Source organism: Callionymus lyra, chromosome 3, assembly GCF_982586985.1.
Source record: "Callionymus lyra chromosome 3, fCalLyr1.hap1.1, whole genome shotgun sequence".
NCBI lineage: Eukaryota > Metazoa > Chordata > Actinopteri > Syngnathiformes > Callionymidae > Callionymus > Callionymus lyra.
This window is the reverse complement of record NC_141820.1, coordinates 8,952,152-8,972,292: the sequence shown is the minus strand read 5'-3', so window position 1 is coordinate 8,972,292 and position 20,141 is coordinate 8,952,152. Positions and strand designations below refer to the sequence as shown.

At 33.1% G+C, this 20,141-nt stretch overlaps 1 protein-coding gene across 1 annotated transcript in view; it reads left to right on the top strand.

Annotated features, from left to right (window-relative positions):
- cpne4b (copine IVb) overlaps positions 1-20,141 on the top strand; it is a 77,454-nt gene that overhangs the window by 14,819 nt on the left and 42,494 nt on the right. Inside the window, exon 2 of the mRNA XM_087786352.1 lies at positions 9,711-9,895. Within this exon, the coding sequence (XP_087642478.1) occupies positions 9,725-9,895 (171 nt within the window). The 5' untranslated portion in view covers positions 9,711-9,724. The remainder of the gene's footprint in view (positions 1-9,710; positions 9,896-20,141) is intronic.

The following is a 20,141-nucleotide window of genomic DNA, read 5'->3' as shown; positions in this document are numbered from 1 at the left end:
GGGATGGATGGATGGATGGATGGATGGATGGATGGATGGATGGATGGATGGATGGATGGATGGATGGATGGATGGATGGATGGACGGATGGAGGGAGGGAGGGAGAGAGGGAGGGATGGATGGATGGATGGATGGATGGATGGATGGAGGATGGATGGATGGAGGGAGGGAGAGAGGGGGGAGGGAGGGGGGAGGGAGGGAGGGAGGGGAGGGATGGATGGATGGATGGATGGATGGATGGATGGATGGATGGATGGATGGATGGATGGATGGATGGATGGATGGATGGATGGAGGGATGGAGGGATGGATCGATGGATGGAGGGAGGGAGGGAGGGAGGGATGGATGGATGGATGGATGGATGGATGGATGGATGGATGGATGGATGGATGGATGGATGGATGGAGGGAGGAGGGAGGGAGGGATGGAGGGATGGATGGATGGATGGATGGATGTGAGATGGATGGATGGATGGATGGATGGAGGGATAGAGGGATGGATCGATGGATGGAGGGAGGGAGGGAGGAGGGATGGATGGATGGATGGATGGATGGATGGAGGGAGGGAGGGAGGGATGGATGGATGGATGGATGGATGGATGGATGGATGGATGGATGGATGGATGGATGGATGGACGGATGGATGGATGGATGGATGGATGGATGGATGGATGGATGGAGGGATAGAGGGATGGATCGATGGATGGAGGGAGGGAGGGAGGGAGGGATGGATGGATGGATGGATGGATGGATGGATGGATGGATGGATGGTTGGATGGATGGGATGGATGGATGGATGGATGGATGGATGGATGGATGGATGGATGGAGGGATGGATGGACGGATGGATGGATGGATGGATGGATGGATAAAATGTGTTTATAGCTGTGATCACAAATTAATTTATTTTAACTGAAAATAATGTTCCAAGCGACAACAACAAATACATATTTTCGAGTCACAACAGAACAATAGACAACAATAAAAACATGTTTATTAGTCACAACAGAATCACATCTTTTCATATCAGCCTCTTAAGACACAAGGTTTCTCCTCATTATAAGACGAACCAGAAAACATCAACTGAGTAATTAAAAATAATTAATTAAAACCACGACAATAAAGTTACGAGGAATTAAAATGATGGTTTCCACTTAAAACAGGGAATTTATGTTGATCTCTTGACATACGTTGATATGATCAGCAATAAAAAACAAATAAAAATATATTTCAATTAGTCAGAAGAAGAAATCTCATTTATTTTTGCATAATTACTTCTTTTTACAGAATCAACCATCAACAAAACAAGAAATACATATTTATCTTCACCCTCATCTGTACATAATACTCACAATCCAACTTGTTTTTATAGTTTTTACATTCTACTGTAATGAAGAATCGTTTCCACTTGTTGAGGATATTTTTACTCGTTCTGTGAAATGTGGCGATTATCGTTCGCACGTCACTGTTCAAATCCCTCGGAGAAAAGATGGAGTGCGTCACTGGTTAAATGCTAGTGATTATATCTGTTAATGGGTTAGTCAGTCTGTCACTTTTGGTTATTTATACGCCTGGAGACGCCACGACGGAGCAGTTAGTGTTTTCGTTTTTTCTACATTTAGACGAAGGAATGTGCTGTGAATTATGGCGTAAAAACAACCCCCGGAATGTTGACTTGTGACCGTTTTCCCACAATTCCTTTTTAGTCTAAAATACAACCAGAAGTTGCGGGTTTCAATCCCATCTCTGGATTAGAAGACGCCTCTCCCCGATTGCTCTTGATGGCGAGCTTGCAACCTGCGTCGCAGCCTACTCCCATCAGTGTGTCAGTTTGTCCGTGCATGGGTTAATATTGTTGCAAGAAGAGCATACATGTGAAAATATATGGTAAACAACAACCAGGTGATCACGGGAGCAGAGGACATCCTTGAAAGTGAGATGTTGACCCCAAGTTTTCCTACAGCTTAATGGATTTTTATCTTTTTCGTATAGAAATAAGGCTATTTTTTTGTGAGGGCCAAAAGTAGTTATTTTGGGCTGGTTCATGGATTGTGGGTGATTACTAAGATAGAGGGAGTAATTCAAAAAAGAGTGGAAAAAGAAGAAAGCCAAGCTCTAAAAACCAGTGACACATTTATACCCTTCATTAGTTGAAAGTCGTTTTTGGGGCTGGTCCATGGAGTGAGGGTGCTTACTAAGATAAAGGGAGTCATTCAAAAAAAGGTGGTTGTTTGCAGTGATTGGTTGTTTCCTGGTTGGCAGGAAGTTTAAAGAGACTCTTTATTTTGGTCAACAGAGTCTTAAACCCTTGACTCACATCAATTCAATTAAATTCAGTTTTATTTAAAGTGTCTTATCATAACATCAAAAGAGGTCGATTATTATAATACTTTTTTTTTAATGATTGCTGCTTGAAAAAACAAACAATGGTAGCAACAAAAAGCGGAACTATTAATATATATAACTTTATCGACACTACACAGTTTTCGAATTCAAAAATAGTTTGATTACAGTTGAAAATTGTTTGATTATAGTTAAAAATTGTTTGATTATAGTTGAAAATTGTTTGATTATAGTTGAAAATTGTTTGATTATAGTTAAAAATTGTTTGATTACAGTTGAAAATTGTTTGATTATAGTTGAAAATTGTTTGATTATAGTTGAAAATTGTTTGATTATAGTTGAAAATTGTTTGATTACAGTTGAAAATTGTTTGATTATAGTTGAAAATTGTTTGATTATAGTTGAAAATTGTTTGATTACAGTTGAAAATTGTTTGATTATAGTTGAAAATTGTTTGATTATAGTTGAAAATTGTTTGATTACAGTTGAAAATTGTTTGATTATAGTTGAAAATTGTTTGATTATAGTTGAAAATTGTTAGATTATAGTTGAAAATTGTTTGATTATAGTTGAAAATTGTTTGATTATAGTTGAAAATTGTTTGATTACAGTTGAAAATTGTTTGATTACAGTTGAAAATTGTTTGATTATAGTTGAAAATTGTTTGATTATAGTTGAAAATTGTTTGATTATAGATGATTTTTTTTATTTTAGTTGAAAAATGTTTCATTACAGTTGAAAATCGTTTGATTACAGTTGAAAATTGTTTGATTATAGTTAAAAATTGTTTGATTATAGTTGAAAATTGTTTGATTATAGTTGAAAATTGTTTGATTATAGTTGAAAATTGTTTGATTATAGTTGAAAATTGTTTGATTTTAGTTGAAAATTGTTTGATTATAGTTGTAAATTGTTTGATTATAGTTGAAAATTGTTTGATTATAGTTGATAATTGTTTGATTATAGTTGAAAATTGTTTGATTATAGATTATTTTTTTAATTTTAGTTGAAAATTGTTTCATTACAGTTGAAAATCGTTTGATTTAAGATGAAAATTGTTTGATTTCAGTTGATAATTGTTTGATTATAGTTGAAAATTGTTTGATTATAGTTGAAAATTGTTTGATTATAGTTGAAAATTGTTTGATTTCAGTTGAAAATTGTTTGATTATAGTTGTAAATTGTTTGATTATAGTTGATAATTGTTTGATTATAGTTGAAAATTGTTTGATTATAGTTGAAAATTGTTTGATTTCAGTTCATAATTGTTTGATTACAGTAGAAAATCGTTTGATTACCGTTGGATGTCGACATGAGTCTGGGAACAAGTGTGATCATTAACGCAGGAATATTTCTGGAGCGTCCTTGTGCTGAATGTAGAACGGGCAAAAACCTATTTTTAAAGGAGGATAAATAATGCACTGTCTTCTTTGGTTGAGACGATGTGTCGTGATGTGTATCTCAGAGACTGAGCACTCAGTCCACGTCGATCCCTGTGGATAACCATGACCTGAAGAATGAGAACCTGCAAGGACGGGTCTGGTGATCTGGACTGATTGACCAGCACTTGCTGCGAGTCATCAGACTGAAGACGTGTTGCTGATGTTACTTTGTGACGGTTCATTCTCCGGGCAAGAACCTCAAACCTCTGGTATGGTTGTGTCACATATTTATGAACGACTCGCTTTAACGTATGGAAACATGACTTCAGACTGTGACGCTGTTGTCGGGGATAAAAATATCTTGTTTTTTTCATGATACTGTGTCTGTATTTAACAGCAGTGTGTCATTCACAACATTAATGTCTTCAGTAAAAATGTATGCAGTGATGGAGGTCGGTCACCTTGACCTAGAGACAACACAAGGGGTGCCACAAACACATTTGTTTTCAGGCCTTTGGGTCACCTTGACCTAGAGGCAACACAAGGGGTACCACAAACACATTTGTTTTCAGGCCTTTGGGTCACCTTGACCTAGAGGCAACACAAGGGATACCACAAACACATTTGTTTTCAGGCCTATGGGTCACAGTGACCCAGGGACAACACAAAGGATACCACAAACACATTTGTTTTCAGGCCTACAGATCACAGTGACCCATAGACAACACAAGGGATACTACAGACACATTTGTTTTCAGGTTTCCGGGTCACCTTTACCCAGAGACAACACAAGGGATACCACAAACACATTTGTTTTCAGGCCTATGGGTCACAGTGTCCCAGAGACACATGGATACCGCAAACACATTTGTTTTCAGGCCTACAGATCACAGTGACCCATAGACAACACAAGGGATACCACAGACACATTTGTTTTCAGGCCTATGGGTCACAGTGTCCCAGAGACACAAGGGATACCGCAAACACATTTGTTTTCAGGCCTACAGATCACAGTGACCCATAGACAACACAAGGGATACCACAGACGGTTATGGTTAATCTTTAAATAAAGTGTGTATAAAATATATTGTTTTAATTTTTATTTACAATTATAATGCAGATATTCACAGCATTGGTTCATTTTGGTGTTGAAAAAAAACATCTAATGAAATAAACATCTGATAAATACAGCAGATGGAATCCTGTGAGATCCTGGCAATGACTGAGGACGAGAGGATACAGTGACTCCAGCAGCTTTTAAAGCTGATGTTTGGACATATTTTGGTTTGAAAACAAATGAAAGTACTTACAACTTCGTCAAGAGTCATGTGGTCTGTAAATACTACAACACCAGAGTCAAGTACTACACAATACTACAAATATATCCTTGTTACTAAAGTATCACAACACCAGAGTCAAGTACTCCACAATACTACAAATATATTGATACACTTGAGTATTGAGTATCGCAATATTCTTTTCAAGATACATTTTTGATATTCAAAAGCTTTAAAAAAATATATTTTTTTGCTATCAAATCATATTTTATCTTTTAACAAAGTTTTTTATGGTTATAATTTAAACTACATTTTTACAAAACTAAATATTTTGATAATTATTGTTTAATTTCTTTACTTACAATTAACATGCAAATATTCAAGGCGTCTGTTTACTTTTGTGTTGGAATTCAACTTTAAGCCACTAGTTGGCGACACCCATTATGTCCTCTACGGCGGGTGACTGAGGACGAGAGGATACCATCGACTCCAGCATCTTTTAAAGCTGATGTTTAGACATATTTTGGTTTGAAAACAAATGAAAGCAGTTACGACTTCGTCAAGATTCATGTGGTCTGTAAATTCTGGGAATGACTGAGGACGAGAGGATACAGTGACTCCAGCAGCTTTTAAAGCTGACGTTTGGACATATTTTGGTTTGAAAAACAAATTAAATCAGTTACGACTTCGTCAAGAGTCATGTGGTCTGTAAATACTACAACACCAGAGTCAAGTACTGGACAATACTACAAATATATACTCGTTAATACAGTATCACTATATATGGTATCGTGATACTTGTGGAATGGCAGACTCTTGACAATACACACTCTTTGTAACGAGGTGTAATCTTTGCTGACCAGTGCAGAGAAACTTTGAACAATCGTCTCTTGAACGAAACCGGTCGAACCCGCCTGAGAATGTTCAAGGCTCAACAGTCCACTCGGTCTTAATAAGCTCCGACCAGAAGGAGAACATAAGTCTGGTGGACGTAATGTTTCTGCGCATCAGAGAACGTTGATGGATCTCCTTGTTGTGAGTCTCGACCTTGACGAGTGTTCGGTCAGAGCTGCTGCATCTGCTCCAGATAGAAGAAACAACTGTCCGTCCAACTGCAATGCAGTGTCACAGCCTCCATACATTTATGTATGAGTGCATCCATTTATATACTGAATATATATATATATATATATATATACATCCGTGTTTCCAGAGATACTTCTGATTATACACCAGGCCATGTCAACGTCTATCGATCCTGCAGTAATCCATCCATGCGTCCATAATAGGAGTGTATATTGTCGATGATCTAGTGATATGTTTCACGATACAATATAGTGTGATACTGAAGTAACAAGGATATATGTGTAGTATTGTCCAGTACTTGACTCTGGTGTTGTAGTATTTACAGACCACATGACTCTTGACGAAGTCGTAACTGTTTTATTTGTTTTCAAACCAAAATATGTCCAAACATCAGCTTTTAAAAGCTGCTGAAGTCACTGTATCCTCTTGTCCTCAGTCATCAATGTATCCTCTCGTCCTCAGTCATCACCAGATTTCATCAGCTGAATTTATTAGATGTTTATTTCATTAGAAGTTGACAAAAATTAACCAATGCTGTGAATATCTGCATTTAAATTGTGAATCTAAATTCCAAAAAAATATTTTATACACACTTTATTAAAATATGGACCATAACAACAAATCTGTTTTGAAAGCCCAAAACAAAGAAAAATACAATTATAATAATAATAAGTCGGAACTGCTTTAAATTGTTGTTCGGTTTGAAGCCAAAGCATCAGCTTTAAAAGCGGCTGGAGTCCACTGTATCCTCTCGTCCTCAGTCATCGGCGGGATTTCATTCTTCTTTTAGCTGTGGTGGACTTAAGCTTTTATCCTTTACACACTTTATTGAGTTATGAACAAAAAATAACTGGAATAAAAAATAAAATACGATTTGAAAGCCAAAAAGAGTCGATATAGGGCTTTTGAATGTAGATACACTATCTTGAAAAAAATATTTTCTCACACGCCTAGTATTTACCCTCTTATCTACTTTTATTTTTAATACTAGCAAGTGCTGACCTCCTTTGTGCAGGTCATAACTGGAACATAAAAGTTATTGTAGCATTTATAGTAGTAGTTGTAGTTACATAGTATTTTGGCAAATCATTTTGTCAATTTTTTGTTGAAATTACCGTCATTTTGAACAACTAACTAAATGCTTTCATTTGTTTTGTAACCAAAATATGTCCAAACATCAGTTTTAAAAGCGGCTGGAGTCACTGTATCCTCTCGTCCTCAGTCATCATTGTTTCTTTAGCTGCGGAAGACATCGTGACAGATGTTTAATTGCGACACAAAAATGAACATGAGTGTGAATCTATGTTATTATTAAATTAAAAAATATGTATATTGTATTTTATACACGCAGTTTGACAGTATCCTCTCATCCTCAGTCATCATTGTTCCTTTAGCTGCCGAAGACGTCTTGACGGATGTTTAATTGCAACACAAACATGAACATGAGTGTGAATCTATGTTAATAGTAAATTAAAAATATATATATATATATTATATTTTACATACTGTTTGACAGTATCCTCTCATCCTCAGTAATCACTGGGATCTCGCAAGATTTCCTTTGGCTGTGGAGGTGTGTATTTGGACGTTAATTGTAAATAAAAATGATTTTGAAGACACATCATTAAACTATAAACCGTCTAATAACAAGGGTAAAAAATAAAATACATTTTAAAGCCTAAAAAAATGTATTCCGTCTTATATTGTTATAGTATTGTGAAAAAATATTGTGATCTATCGCTGAATCTGTATTTTCTAACACCCTATGATATACTCACAGTACATTTTTTTTTATCTTGAAACAAACAGGGTTTAAGGATAAGCAAAAAAAGGAACTTGGTAAAAATCTGATTTAATATTATTTTTGTGGCACAACAACATGTATAAAATACTGTAGAAGATGAATTATTCATGTACTTTGGTGAAGAAGACTCTCCTTGAGGTGAACCGGGACAGATGGAGAACACCTTCAGTCAGACTTCAATGCGGTGTAACCTTGAAGGGACTCATGTGTTAAACATGCCTGGAAACATGAAACATGTTTGAAATAACGTCGGTGAAACTAACATTTAATTCAGGTAACATTGAACTGTTTTGTCAGCAGAAATAAAATGTCGCACAAGTGTGTCTTTGACTGAGAACGAAGAGTCGACACGACTTTCACACATCAGTTCGTCACTGAAGTGTCGACGTGAGAAACACGGAGCTGACGTTTTGTTAAGAAAGAATTATAATTGACAGTTCGACGTCTTTACGATTCAAAGCATCCGCTTGTGATTCATCGCTTAGTTTCTCTTTGTTCATTAAAAAACCTTGAATAAAGTCGTCGGTCAAATGTTACTTTACTTGAATTGGATGAATTTCTCAAGTTTTTAATAGAAATAAAAATTGTTTTTGTTAAGTTTATTCATTTCAATTTGATCTTGTCCTTAACTTCAGTTTCGATTTTTGTTTGGTTTACATAATCCACATACAATCTTGGATTCGAACTACAATATCAAACAATTTTCAACTATAATCAAACAATTTTCAACTATAATCAAACAATTTTCAACTGTAATCAATTGAATGAAATGAAAATTGTTTGATTATATTTGAAAATTGTTTGATTATAGTTAAAAATTGTTTAATTATAGTTGAAAATTGTTTGATTATAGTTGAAAATTGTTTGATTATAGTTGAAAATTGTTTGATTATAGTTTAAAATTGTTTAAATATAGTTGAAAAAAGGTTTGATTATAGTTGAAAATTGTTTGATTATAGTTGAAAATTGTTTGATTACATCTGAAAATTGTTTGATTATAGTTGAAAATTGTTTGATTATAGTTGAAAATTGTTTGATTATAGTTGAAAATTGTTTGATTACATCTGAAAATTGTTTGATTATAGTTGAAAATTGTTTGATTATAGTTAAAAATTGTTTGGTTATAGTTAAAAATTGTTTGATTATAGTTAAAAATTGTTTGGTTATAGTTAAAAATTGTTTGATTATAGTTGAAAATTGTTTGATTATAGTTGAAAATTGTTTGATTATAGTTAAAAATTGTTTGGTTATAGTTAAAAATTGTTTGATTATAGTTGAAATTGTTTGATTATAGTTGAAATTGTTTGATTATAGTTGAAAATTGTTTGATTATAGTTGAAAATTGTTTGATTACATCTGAAAATTGTTTGATTATAGTTGAAAATTGTTTGATTATAGTTGAAAATTGTTTGATTACAGTTGAAAATTGTTTGATTATAGTTGAAAATTGTTTGATTATAGTTGAAAATTGTTTGATTACATCTGAAAAAGGTTTGATTTATCCACGTTTCAAATATTTGTTGACTGTAGTTGAACATTCTAAGATTGTATATGTATGAAAACAATTGATTCAATATGTACGATGGAATAGAAAAAACGAAACAAAACCCTCAAAATACAAAAGTTCTAAAAAAGTATTTCTGTGGAAACTCGCTGACCTGGTGTTCGTTGCTGACTCATCAATGCAGGTGAAGGTGAAGGTCGTTCAGACATGAAATATGTTCATAAATATAACTTCAACTTCTCTTCTTCTATCATTTGGCTCACATTTGTATTCCTGGATTGAGCTACTTTGTAATATTTGTCTTTCATCTTCCAGAGCGAGTGTCCAGCATGAGTAACATCTACGAGTCCGCCGAGGCCACGCTGGGCTTCATCAGCTCTCCGTGTCTGACCAAAGTGGAGCTGAGAGTGGCCTGTCGGGGCATCTCGGACCGAGACGCTCTCTCCAAGCCGGACCCCTGCGTGGTTCTGAAGATGCAGTCGCACGGCCAGTGGTTCGAGGTACGATAATGAAGCTGATGGACTCGTTTCCCAGAAGATTGACTCGTTTCCAGGAGATTTACTGTGTAGCAGAACATCAAGACTAGTTATTATACTATTATCTTCAGTGGTGAAGTACTCGTGATTATACTTATGATACTTGTATTATCTTCAGTGGTGCAGTACACTCGTGATTAAACTTATGATACTTGTATTATCTTCAGTGGTGCAGTACACTCGTTAATATACTTATGATACTTGTATTATCTTCAGTGGTGCAGTACACTCTTTATTATACTTATTATACTTGTATTATCTTCAGTGGTGCAGTACACTCGTTATTATACTTATTATACTTGTATTATCTTCAGTGGTGCAGTACACTCATTATTAAACTTATTATACTTGTATTATCTTCAGTGGCGCAGTACACTCGTTATTTAACGTATTATACTTGGATTACCTTTAGTGGTGCAGTACACTCGTTATTATACTTGTATTATCTTCCGTGGTGTAGTACTCGTTATTATACTTGTATTATCTTCAGTGGTGCAGTACACTCGTTATTATACTTATTATACTTGTATTCAGTGGTGCAGTACCCTCGTTATTTTACTTATTATACTATTATCTTCAGTGGTGAAGTACTCGTGATTATACTTATTATACTTGTATTATCTTAAGTGGTGCAGTACACTCGTTATCATACATATTTCATTGTATTATCTTCAGTGGTGCAGTACACTCTTTATTATACTTATGTAATTGTATTATCTTCAGTGGTGCAGTACACTCGTTATTATACTTATTATACTTGTATTATCTTCAGTGGTGCGGGACACTCGTTATTATACTTGTATTATCTTCAGTGGTGCAGTACACTCGTTATTATACTAATTATACTTGTCTTCAGTGGTACAGTACACTCGTTATTATACTTATTATACTTGTATTATCTTCAGTGGTGCAGTACACTCGTTATTATACTAATTATACTTGTCTTCAGTGGTACAGTACACTTGTTATTTTACTCATTATAATTGTATTATCTTCAATGGTGCAGTACACTCGTTATTCTACTTATTATACTTGTCTTCAGTGGTGCAGTACACTCGTTATTTTACTCATTATAATTGTATTATCTTCAGTGGTGCAGTACCCTCGTTATTTTACTCATTATTATTGTATTATCTTCGATTGTGCGGGACACTTGTTTTTATACTTATTATACTTCTCTTCAGTGCTGCAGTACACTCGTTATTTTACTTATTATACTTGTATTACCTTTAGTGGTGCAGTACACTCATTATTAAACGTATTATACTTGTATTATCTTCAGTGGTGCAGTACACTCATTATTAAACGTATTATACTTGTATTACCTTTAGTGGTGCAGTACACTCGCTATTATACTTATTATACTTGTCTTCAGTGGTGCAGTACACTCGTTATTTTACTCATTATAATTGTATTATCTTCAATTGTGCAGTACACTCGTTATTATACATATTATACTTGTATTACCTTCAGTGGTGCAGTACACTCATTATTAAACTTTTTATACTTGTATTATCTTCAGTGGTGCAGTACACTCGTTATTATACTTATTATACTTGTATTCAGTGGTGCAGTACCCTCGTTATTTTACTTATTATACTATTATCTTCAGTGGTGAAGTACTCGTGATTATACTTATTATACTTGTATTATCTTCAGTGGTGCAGTACACTCGTTATTATACATATTATACTTGTATTATCTTCAGTGGTGCAGTACACTCTTTATTATACTTATGTAATTGTATTATCTTCAGTGGTGCAGTACACTCGTTATTATACTTATTATACTTGTATTATCTTCAGTGGTGCGGGACACTCGTTATTATACTTGTATTATCTTCAGTGGTGTAGTACTCGTTATTATACTTGTATTATCTTCAGTGGTGCAGTACACTCATTATTATACTTATTATACTTGTCTTCAGTGGTGCAGTACACTCGTTATTTTACTCGTTATAATTGTATTATCTTCAGTGGTCCAGTACACTCGTTATGATACTTATTATACTTGTCTTCAGTGGTGCAGTACACTCATTATTATACTTATTATACTTGTATTATCTTCAGTGGTGCAGTACACTCATTATTATACTCATTATAATTGTAGTATCTTCAGTGGTGCAGTACACTCGTTATTATACTTATTATACTATTATCTTCAGTGGTGCAGTACACTCATTATTTTACTTATTATACTATTATCTTCAGTGGTGCAGTACACTCGTTATTATACTTATTATACTTGTATTATCTTCAGTGGTGCAGTACACTCGTTATTATACTTATTATACTTGTCTTCAGTGGTACAGTACACTTGTTATTTTACTCATTATAATTGTATTATCTTCAATGGTGCAGTACACTCGTTATTATACTTATTATACTTGTCTTCAGTGGTGCAGTACACTAGTTATTTTACTCATTATAATTGTATCATTATTCAATGGTGCAGAACACTCGTTATTCTATTTATTATACTTGTCTTCAGTGGTGCAGTACACTAGTTATTTTACTCATTATAATTGTATCATTATTCAGTGGTGCAGAACACTCGTTATTCTATTTATTATACTTGTCTTCAGTGGTGCAGTACACTCGTTATTTTACTCATTATAATTGTATTATCTTCAGTGGTGCAGTACCCTCGTTATTTTACTCATTATAATTGTATTATCTTCGATTGTGCGGGACACTTGTTTTTATACTTATTATACTTGTCTTCAGTGCTGCAGTACACTCGTTATTTTACTTATTATACTTGTATTATCTTCAGTTGTGCAGTATACTCGCTATTATACTTATTATACTTGTATTATCTTCAGTGGTGCAGTACACTCGTTATTATACTTATTATACTTGTCTTCAGTGGTACAGTACACTAGTTATTTTACTCATTATAATTGTATTATTATTCAATGGTGCAGTACACTCGTTATTCTATTTATTATACTTGTCTTCAGTGGTGCAGTACACTCGTTATTTTACTCATTATAATTGTATTATCTTCAGTGGTGCAGTACACTCGTTATTTTACTCATTATAATTGTATTATCTTCGATTGTGCGGGACACTTGTTTTTATACTTATTATACTTGTCTTCAGTGCTGCAGTACACTCGTTATTTTACTTATTATACTTGTATTATCTTCAGTTGTGCAGTATACTCGCTATTATACTTATTATACTTGTATTATCTTCAGTGGTGCAGTACACTCGTTATTATACTTATTATACTTGTCTTCAGTGGTACAGTACACTAGTTATTTTACTCATTATAATTGTATTATTATTCAATGGTGCAGTACACTCGTTATTCTATTTATTATACTTGTCTTCAGTGGTGCAGTACACTCGTTATTTTACTCATTATAATTGTATTATCTTCAGTGGTGCAGTACCCTCGTTATTTTACTCATTATAATTGTATTATCTTCGATTGTGCGGGACACTTGTTTTTATACTTATTATACTTGTCTTCAGTGCTGCAGTACACTCGTTATTTTACTTATTATACTTGTATTATCTTCAGTTGTGCAGTATACTCGTTATTATACTTATTATACTTGTATTATCTTCAGTGGTGCAGTACACTCGTTATTATACTTATTATACTTGTCTTCAGTGGTGCAGTACACTCGTTATTATACTTACTATACTTGTATTATCTTCAGTGGTGCAGTACACTCGTTATTCTACTTATTATACTTGTCTTCAGTGGTGCAGTACACTCGTTATTTTACTCATTATAATTGTATTATCTTCGATTGTGCAGTACACTCGTTATTTTACTTATTATAATTGTAGTACCTTCAGTGGTGCAGTATACTCGTTATTATACTCATTATACTTGTATTATCTTCAGTGGTGCAGTACACTCGTTATTATACTAATTATAATTGTATTATCTTCAGTGGTGCAGTACACTCGTTATTATACTTATTATACTTGTATTATCTTCAGTGGTGCAATACTATTGTATTATCTTCGATTGTGCGGTACACTCATTTTTATACTTATTATACTTGTCTTCAGTGCTGCAGTACATTCGTTATTTTACTTATTATACTTGTATTATCTTCAGTGGTGCAGTATATTCGTTATTATACTTATTATACTTGTATTATCTTCAGTGGTGCAGTACACTCATTATTATACTTATTACACTTGTCTTCAGTGGTGCAGTACACTCGTTATTATACTTATTATACTTGTCTTCAGTGGTGCAGTACACTCGTTATTTTACTCATTATAATTGTATTATCTTAGATTGTGCAGTACACTCGTTTTTATACTTATTATACTTGTCTTCTGTGCTGCAGTACACTCGTTATTTTACTTATTATAATTGTAGTATCTTCAGTGGTGCAGTACACTCGTTATTATACTTATTATACTTGTATTATCTTCAGTGGTGCAGTACACTCGTTATTATACTAATTATAATTGTATTATCTTCAGTGGTGCAGTACACTCGTTATTATACTTATTATACTTGTATTATCTTCAGTGGTGCAGTATACTCGTTATTATACTTATTATACTTGTATTATCTTCAGTGGTGCAGTACAGTCGTTATTATACTTATTATACTTCTCTTCAGTGGTGCAGTACACTCGTTATTTTACTCATTATAATTGTATTATCTTCGATTGTGCAGTACACTTGTTTTTATACTTATTATACTTGTCTTCTGTGCTGCAGTCCACTCGTTATTGTACTTTTTATAATTGTAGTATCTTCAGTGGTGCAGTATACTCTTTATTATACTCATTATACTTGTATTATCTTCAGTGGTGCAGTACACTCGTTATTATACTAATTATAATTGTATTATCTTCAGTGGTGCAGTACACTCGTTATTATACTTATTATACTTGTATTATCTTCAGTGGTGCAGTATACTCGTTATTATACTTATTATACTTGTATTATCTTCAGTGGTGCAGTACACTCGTTATTATACTTATTATACTTGTATTATCTTCAGTGGTGCAGTGCACTCGTTATTATACTTATTATACTTGTCTTCAGTGGTGCAGTACACTCATTATTTTACTTATTATAATTGTATTATCTTCAGTGGTGCAGTACACTCGTTATTATACTTATTATACTTGTAGTATCTTCAGTGGTGCAGTATACTCGTTATTATACTTATTATTCTTGTATTATCTTCAGTGGTGCAGTACACTCATTATTATACTTGTATTATCTTCAGTGGTGCAGTACACTCGTTATTATACTAGTATTATCTTCAGTGGTGTAGTAGTCGTTATTATACTTATGATACTTGTATTATCTTCAGTGGTGCAGTACACTCATTATTATACTTATTATACTATTATCTTCAGTGGTGCAGTACAGTCGTTATTATACTTATTATACTTGTCTTCAGTGGTGCAGTACACTCGTTGTTTTACTCATTATAATTGTATTATCTTCAATGGTGCAGTACACTCGTTATTATACTTATTATACTTGTCTTCAGTGGTGCAGTACACTCGTTATTTTACTTATTATAATTGTAGTATCTTCAGTGGTGCGGTACACTCGTTATTATACTTATTATAATTGTAGTATCTTCAGTGGTGCAGTACACTCATTATTATACTTATTATAATTGTATTATCTTCAATGGTGCAGTACACTTGTTATTATACTAATTATACTTGTCTTCAGTGGTGCAGTACACTCGTTATTTTACTTATTATAATTGTAGTATCTTCAGTGGTGCGGTACACTCGTTATTATACTTATTATAATTGTAGTATCTTCAGTGGTGCAGTACACTCGTTATTATACTTATTATACTTGTATTATCTTCAGTGGTGCAGTACACTCGTTATTATACTAATTATACTTGTATTATCTTCAGTGGTGCAGTACACTCGTTATTATACTTATTATACTTGTCTTCAGTGGTACAGTACACTCGTTAATATACTTATAATACTTATATTATCTTCAGTGGTGCAGTACACTCGTTATTATACTTATTAAACTTGTCTTCAGTGGTGCAGTACACTCGTTATTATACTTATTATACTTGTCTTCAGTGGTGCAGTACACTCATTATTATACTTATTATAATTGTAGTATCTTCAGTGGTGCAGTACACTCGTTATTATACTTATTATACTATTATCTTCAGTGGTGCAGTACACTCATTATTTTACTTATTATACTATTATCTTCAGTGGTGCAGTACACTCGTTATTATACTTATTATACTTGTAATATCTTCAGTGGTGCAGTACACTCGTTATTATACTTATTATACTTGTCTTCAGTGGTACAGTACACTCGTTATTATACTTATTATACTTGTATTATCTTCAGTGGTGCAGTACACTCGTTATTTTACTTATTATACTTGTCTTCAGTGGTGCAGTACACTCATTATTTTACTTATTATACTTGTATTATCTTCAGTGGTGCAGTACACTCGTTATTATACTTATTATACTATTATCTTCAGTGGTGCAGTACACTCGTTATTATACTTATTATACTTGTATTATCTTCAGTGGTGCAGTACACTCTTTATTATACTTATTATACTTGTCTTCAGTGGTACAGTACACTCGTTATTATACTTATTATACTTGTATTATCTTCAGTGGTGCAGTACACTCGTTATTATACTTATTATACTTGTCTTCAGTGGTGCAGTACACTCGTTATTATACTTATTATACTTGTATTATCTTCAGTGGTGCAGTACACTAGTTATTATACTTATTATACTTGTCTTCAGTGGTACAGTACACTCGTTAATATACTTATAATACTTGTATTATCTTCAGTGGTGCAGTACACTCGTTATTATACTTATTATACTTGTCTTCAGTGGTGCAGTACATTCGTTATTATACTTATTATAATTGTAGTATCTTCAGTGGTGCAGTACACTCATTATTTTACTTATTATACTATTATCTTCAGTGGTGCAGTACACTCGTTATTATACTTATTATAATTGTAGTATCTTCAGTGGTGCAGTACACTCATTATTTTACTTATTATACTATTATCTTCAGTGGTGCAGTACACTCATTATTATACTTATTATAATTGTAGTATCTTCAGTGGTGCAGTACACTCATTATTTTACTTATCATACTATTATCTTCAGTGGTGCAGTACACTCGTTATTATACTTATTATACTTGTAATATCTTCAGTGGTGCAGTACACTCGTTATTGTACTTATTATACTTGTCTTCAGTGGTACCGTACACTCGTTATTATACTTATTATACTTGTATTATCTTCAGTGGTGCAGTACACTCATCATTTTACTTATTATACTTGTCTTCAGTGGTGCAGTACACTCATTATTTTACTTATTATACTATTATCTTCAGTGGTGCAGTACACTCGTTATTATACTTACTATACTTGTCTTCAATGGTTCAGTACACTCATCATTATACTTATTATACTTGTCTTCAGTGGTGCAGTACACTCGTTATTATACTTATTATAATTGTAGTATCTTCAGTGGTGCAGTACACTCGTTATTATACTTATTATACTTGTCTTCAATGGTGCAGTACACTCGTTATTATACTTATTATACTTGTCTTCAATGGTGCAGTACACTCGTTATTATACTTACTATACTTGTCTTCAATGGTTCAGTACACTCATCATTATACTTATTATACTTGTCTTCAGTGGTGCAGTACACTCGTTATTATACTTATTATAATTGTAGTATCTTCAGTGGTGCAGTACACTCGTTATTATACTTATTATACTATTATCTTAAGTGGTGCAGTACACTCGTTATTATATTTATTATACTTGTATTATCTTCAGTGGTGCAGTACACTCGTTATTGTACTTATTATACTTGTATTATCTTCAGTGGTGCAATATACTCGTTATTATACTTATTATACTAATCTTCAGTGGTGCAGTACACTCGTTATTATACTTATTATACTTGTATTATCTTCAGTGGTGCAGTACACTCGTTATTATACTTATTATACTTGTCTTCAGTGGTACAGTACACTCGTTATTATACTTATTATACTTGTCTTCAGTGGTGCAGTTCACTCGTTATTGTACTTATTATACTATTATCTTCAGTGGTGCAGTACACTCTTTATTATACTTATTATACTTGTATTCTCTCCAGTGGTGCAGTACACTCGTTATTGTACTTATTATACTTGTAATATCTTCAGTGGTGCAGTACACTCGTTATTGTACTTATTATACTTGTCTTCAGTGGTACCGTAGACTCGTTATTATACTTATTATACTTGTATTATCTTCAGTGGTGCAGTACACTCATTATTTTACTTATTATACTATTATCTTCAGTGGTGCAGTACACTCGTTATTATACTTATTATACTTGTCTTCAATGGTGCAGTACACTCGTTATTATACTTACTATACTTGTCTTCAATGGTTCAGTACACTCATCATTATACTTATTATACTTGTCTTCAGTGGTGCAGTACACTCGTTATTATACTTATTATAATTGTAGTATCTTCAGTGGTGCAGTACACTCGTTATTATACTTATTATACTATTATCTTAAGTGGTGCAGTACACTCGTTATTATATTTATTATACTTGTATTATCTTCAGTGGTGCAGTACACTCGTTATTGTACTTATTATACTTGTATTATCTTCAGTGGTGCAGTATACTCGTTATTATACTTATTATACTAATCTTCAGTGGTGCAGTACACTCGTTATTATACTTATTATACTTGTATTATCTTCAGTGTTGCAGTACACTCGTTATTATACTTATTATACTTGTCTTCAGTGGTACAGTATACTCGTTATTATACTTATTATACTTGTCTTCAGTGGTGCAGTTCACTCGTTATTGTACTTATTATACTATTATCTTCAGTGGTGCAGTACACTTGTTATTATACTTATTATACTATTGTTCTCTCCAGTGGTGCAGTACACTCGTTATTGTACTTATTATACTTGTAATATCTTCAGTGGTGCAGTACACTCGTTATTGTACTTATTATACTTGTCTTCAGTGGTACCGTACACTCGTTATTGTACTTATTATACTTGTATTATCTTCAGTGGTGCAGTACACTCATTATTTTACTTATTATACTTGTCTTCAGTGGTGCAGTACACTCATTATTTTACTTATTATACTATTATCTTCAGTGGTGCAGTACACTCGTTATTATACTTATTATACTTGTCTTCAATGGTGCAGTACACTCGTTATTATACATATTATACTTGTATTACCTTCAGTGGTGCAGTACACTCATTATTAAACTTTTTATACTTGTATTATCTTCAGTGGTGCAGTACACTCGTTATTATACTTATTATACTTGTATTCAGTGGTGCAGTACCCTCGTTATTTTACTTATTATACTATTATCTTCAGTGGTGAAGTACTCGTGATTATACTTATTATACTTGTATTATCTTCAGTGGTGCAGTACACTCGTTATTATACATATTATACTTGTATTATCTTCAGTGGTGCAGTACACTCTTTATTATACTTATGTAATTGTATTATCTTCAGTGGTGCAGTACACTCGTTATTATACTTATTATACTTGTATTATCTTCAGTGGTGCGGGACACTCGTTATTATACTTGTATTATCTTCAGTGGTGTAGTACTCGTTATTATACTTGTATTATCTTCAGTGGTGCAGTACACTCATTATTATACTTATTATACTTGTCTTCAGTGGTGCAGTACACTCGTTATTTTACTCGTTATAATTGTATTATCTTCAGTGGTCCAGTACACTCGTTATGATACTTATTATACTTGTCTTCAGTGGTGCAGTACACTCATTATTATACTTATTATACTTGTATTATCTTCAGTGGTGCAGTACACTCATTATTATACTCATTATAATTGTAGTATCTTCAGTGGTGCAGTACACTCGTTATTATACTTATTATACTATTATCTTCAGTGGTGCAGTACACTCATTATTTTACTTATTATACTATTATCTTCAGTGGTGCAGTACACTCGTTATTATACTTATTATACTTGTCTTCAGTGGTACAGTACACTTGTTATTTTACTCATTATAATTGTATTATCTTCAATGGTGCAGTACACTCGTTATTATACTTATTATACTTGTCTTCAGTGGTGCAGTACACTAGTTATTTTACTCATTATAATTGTATCATTATTCAATGGTGCAGAACACTCGTTATT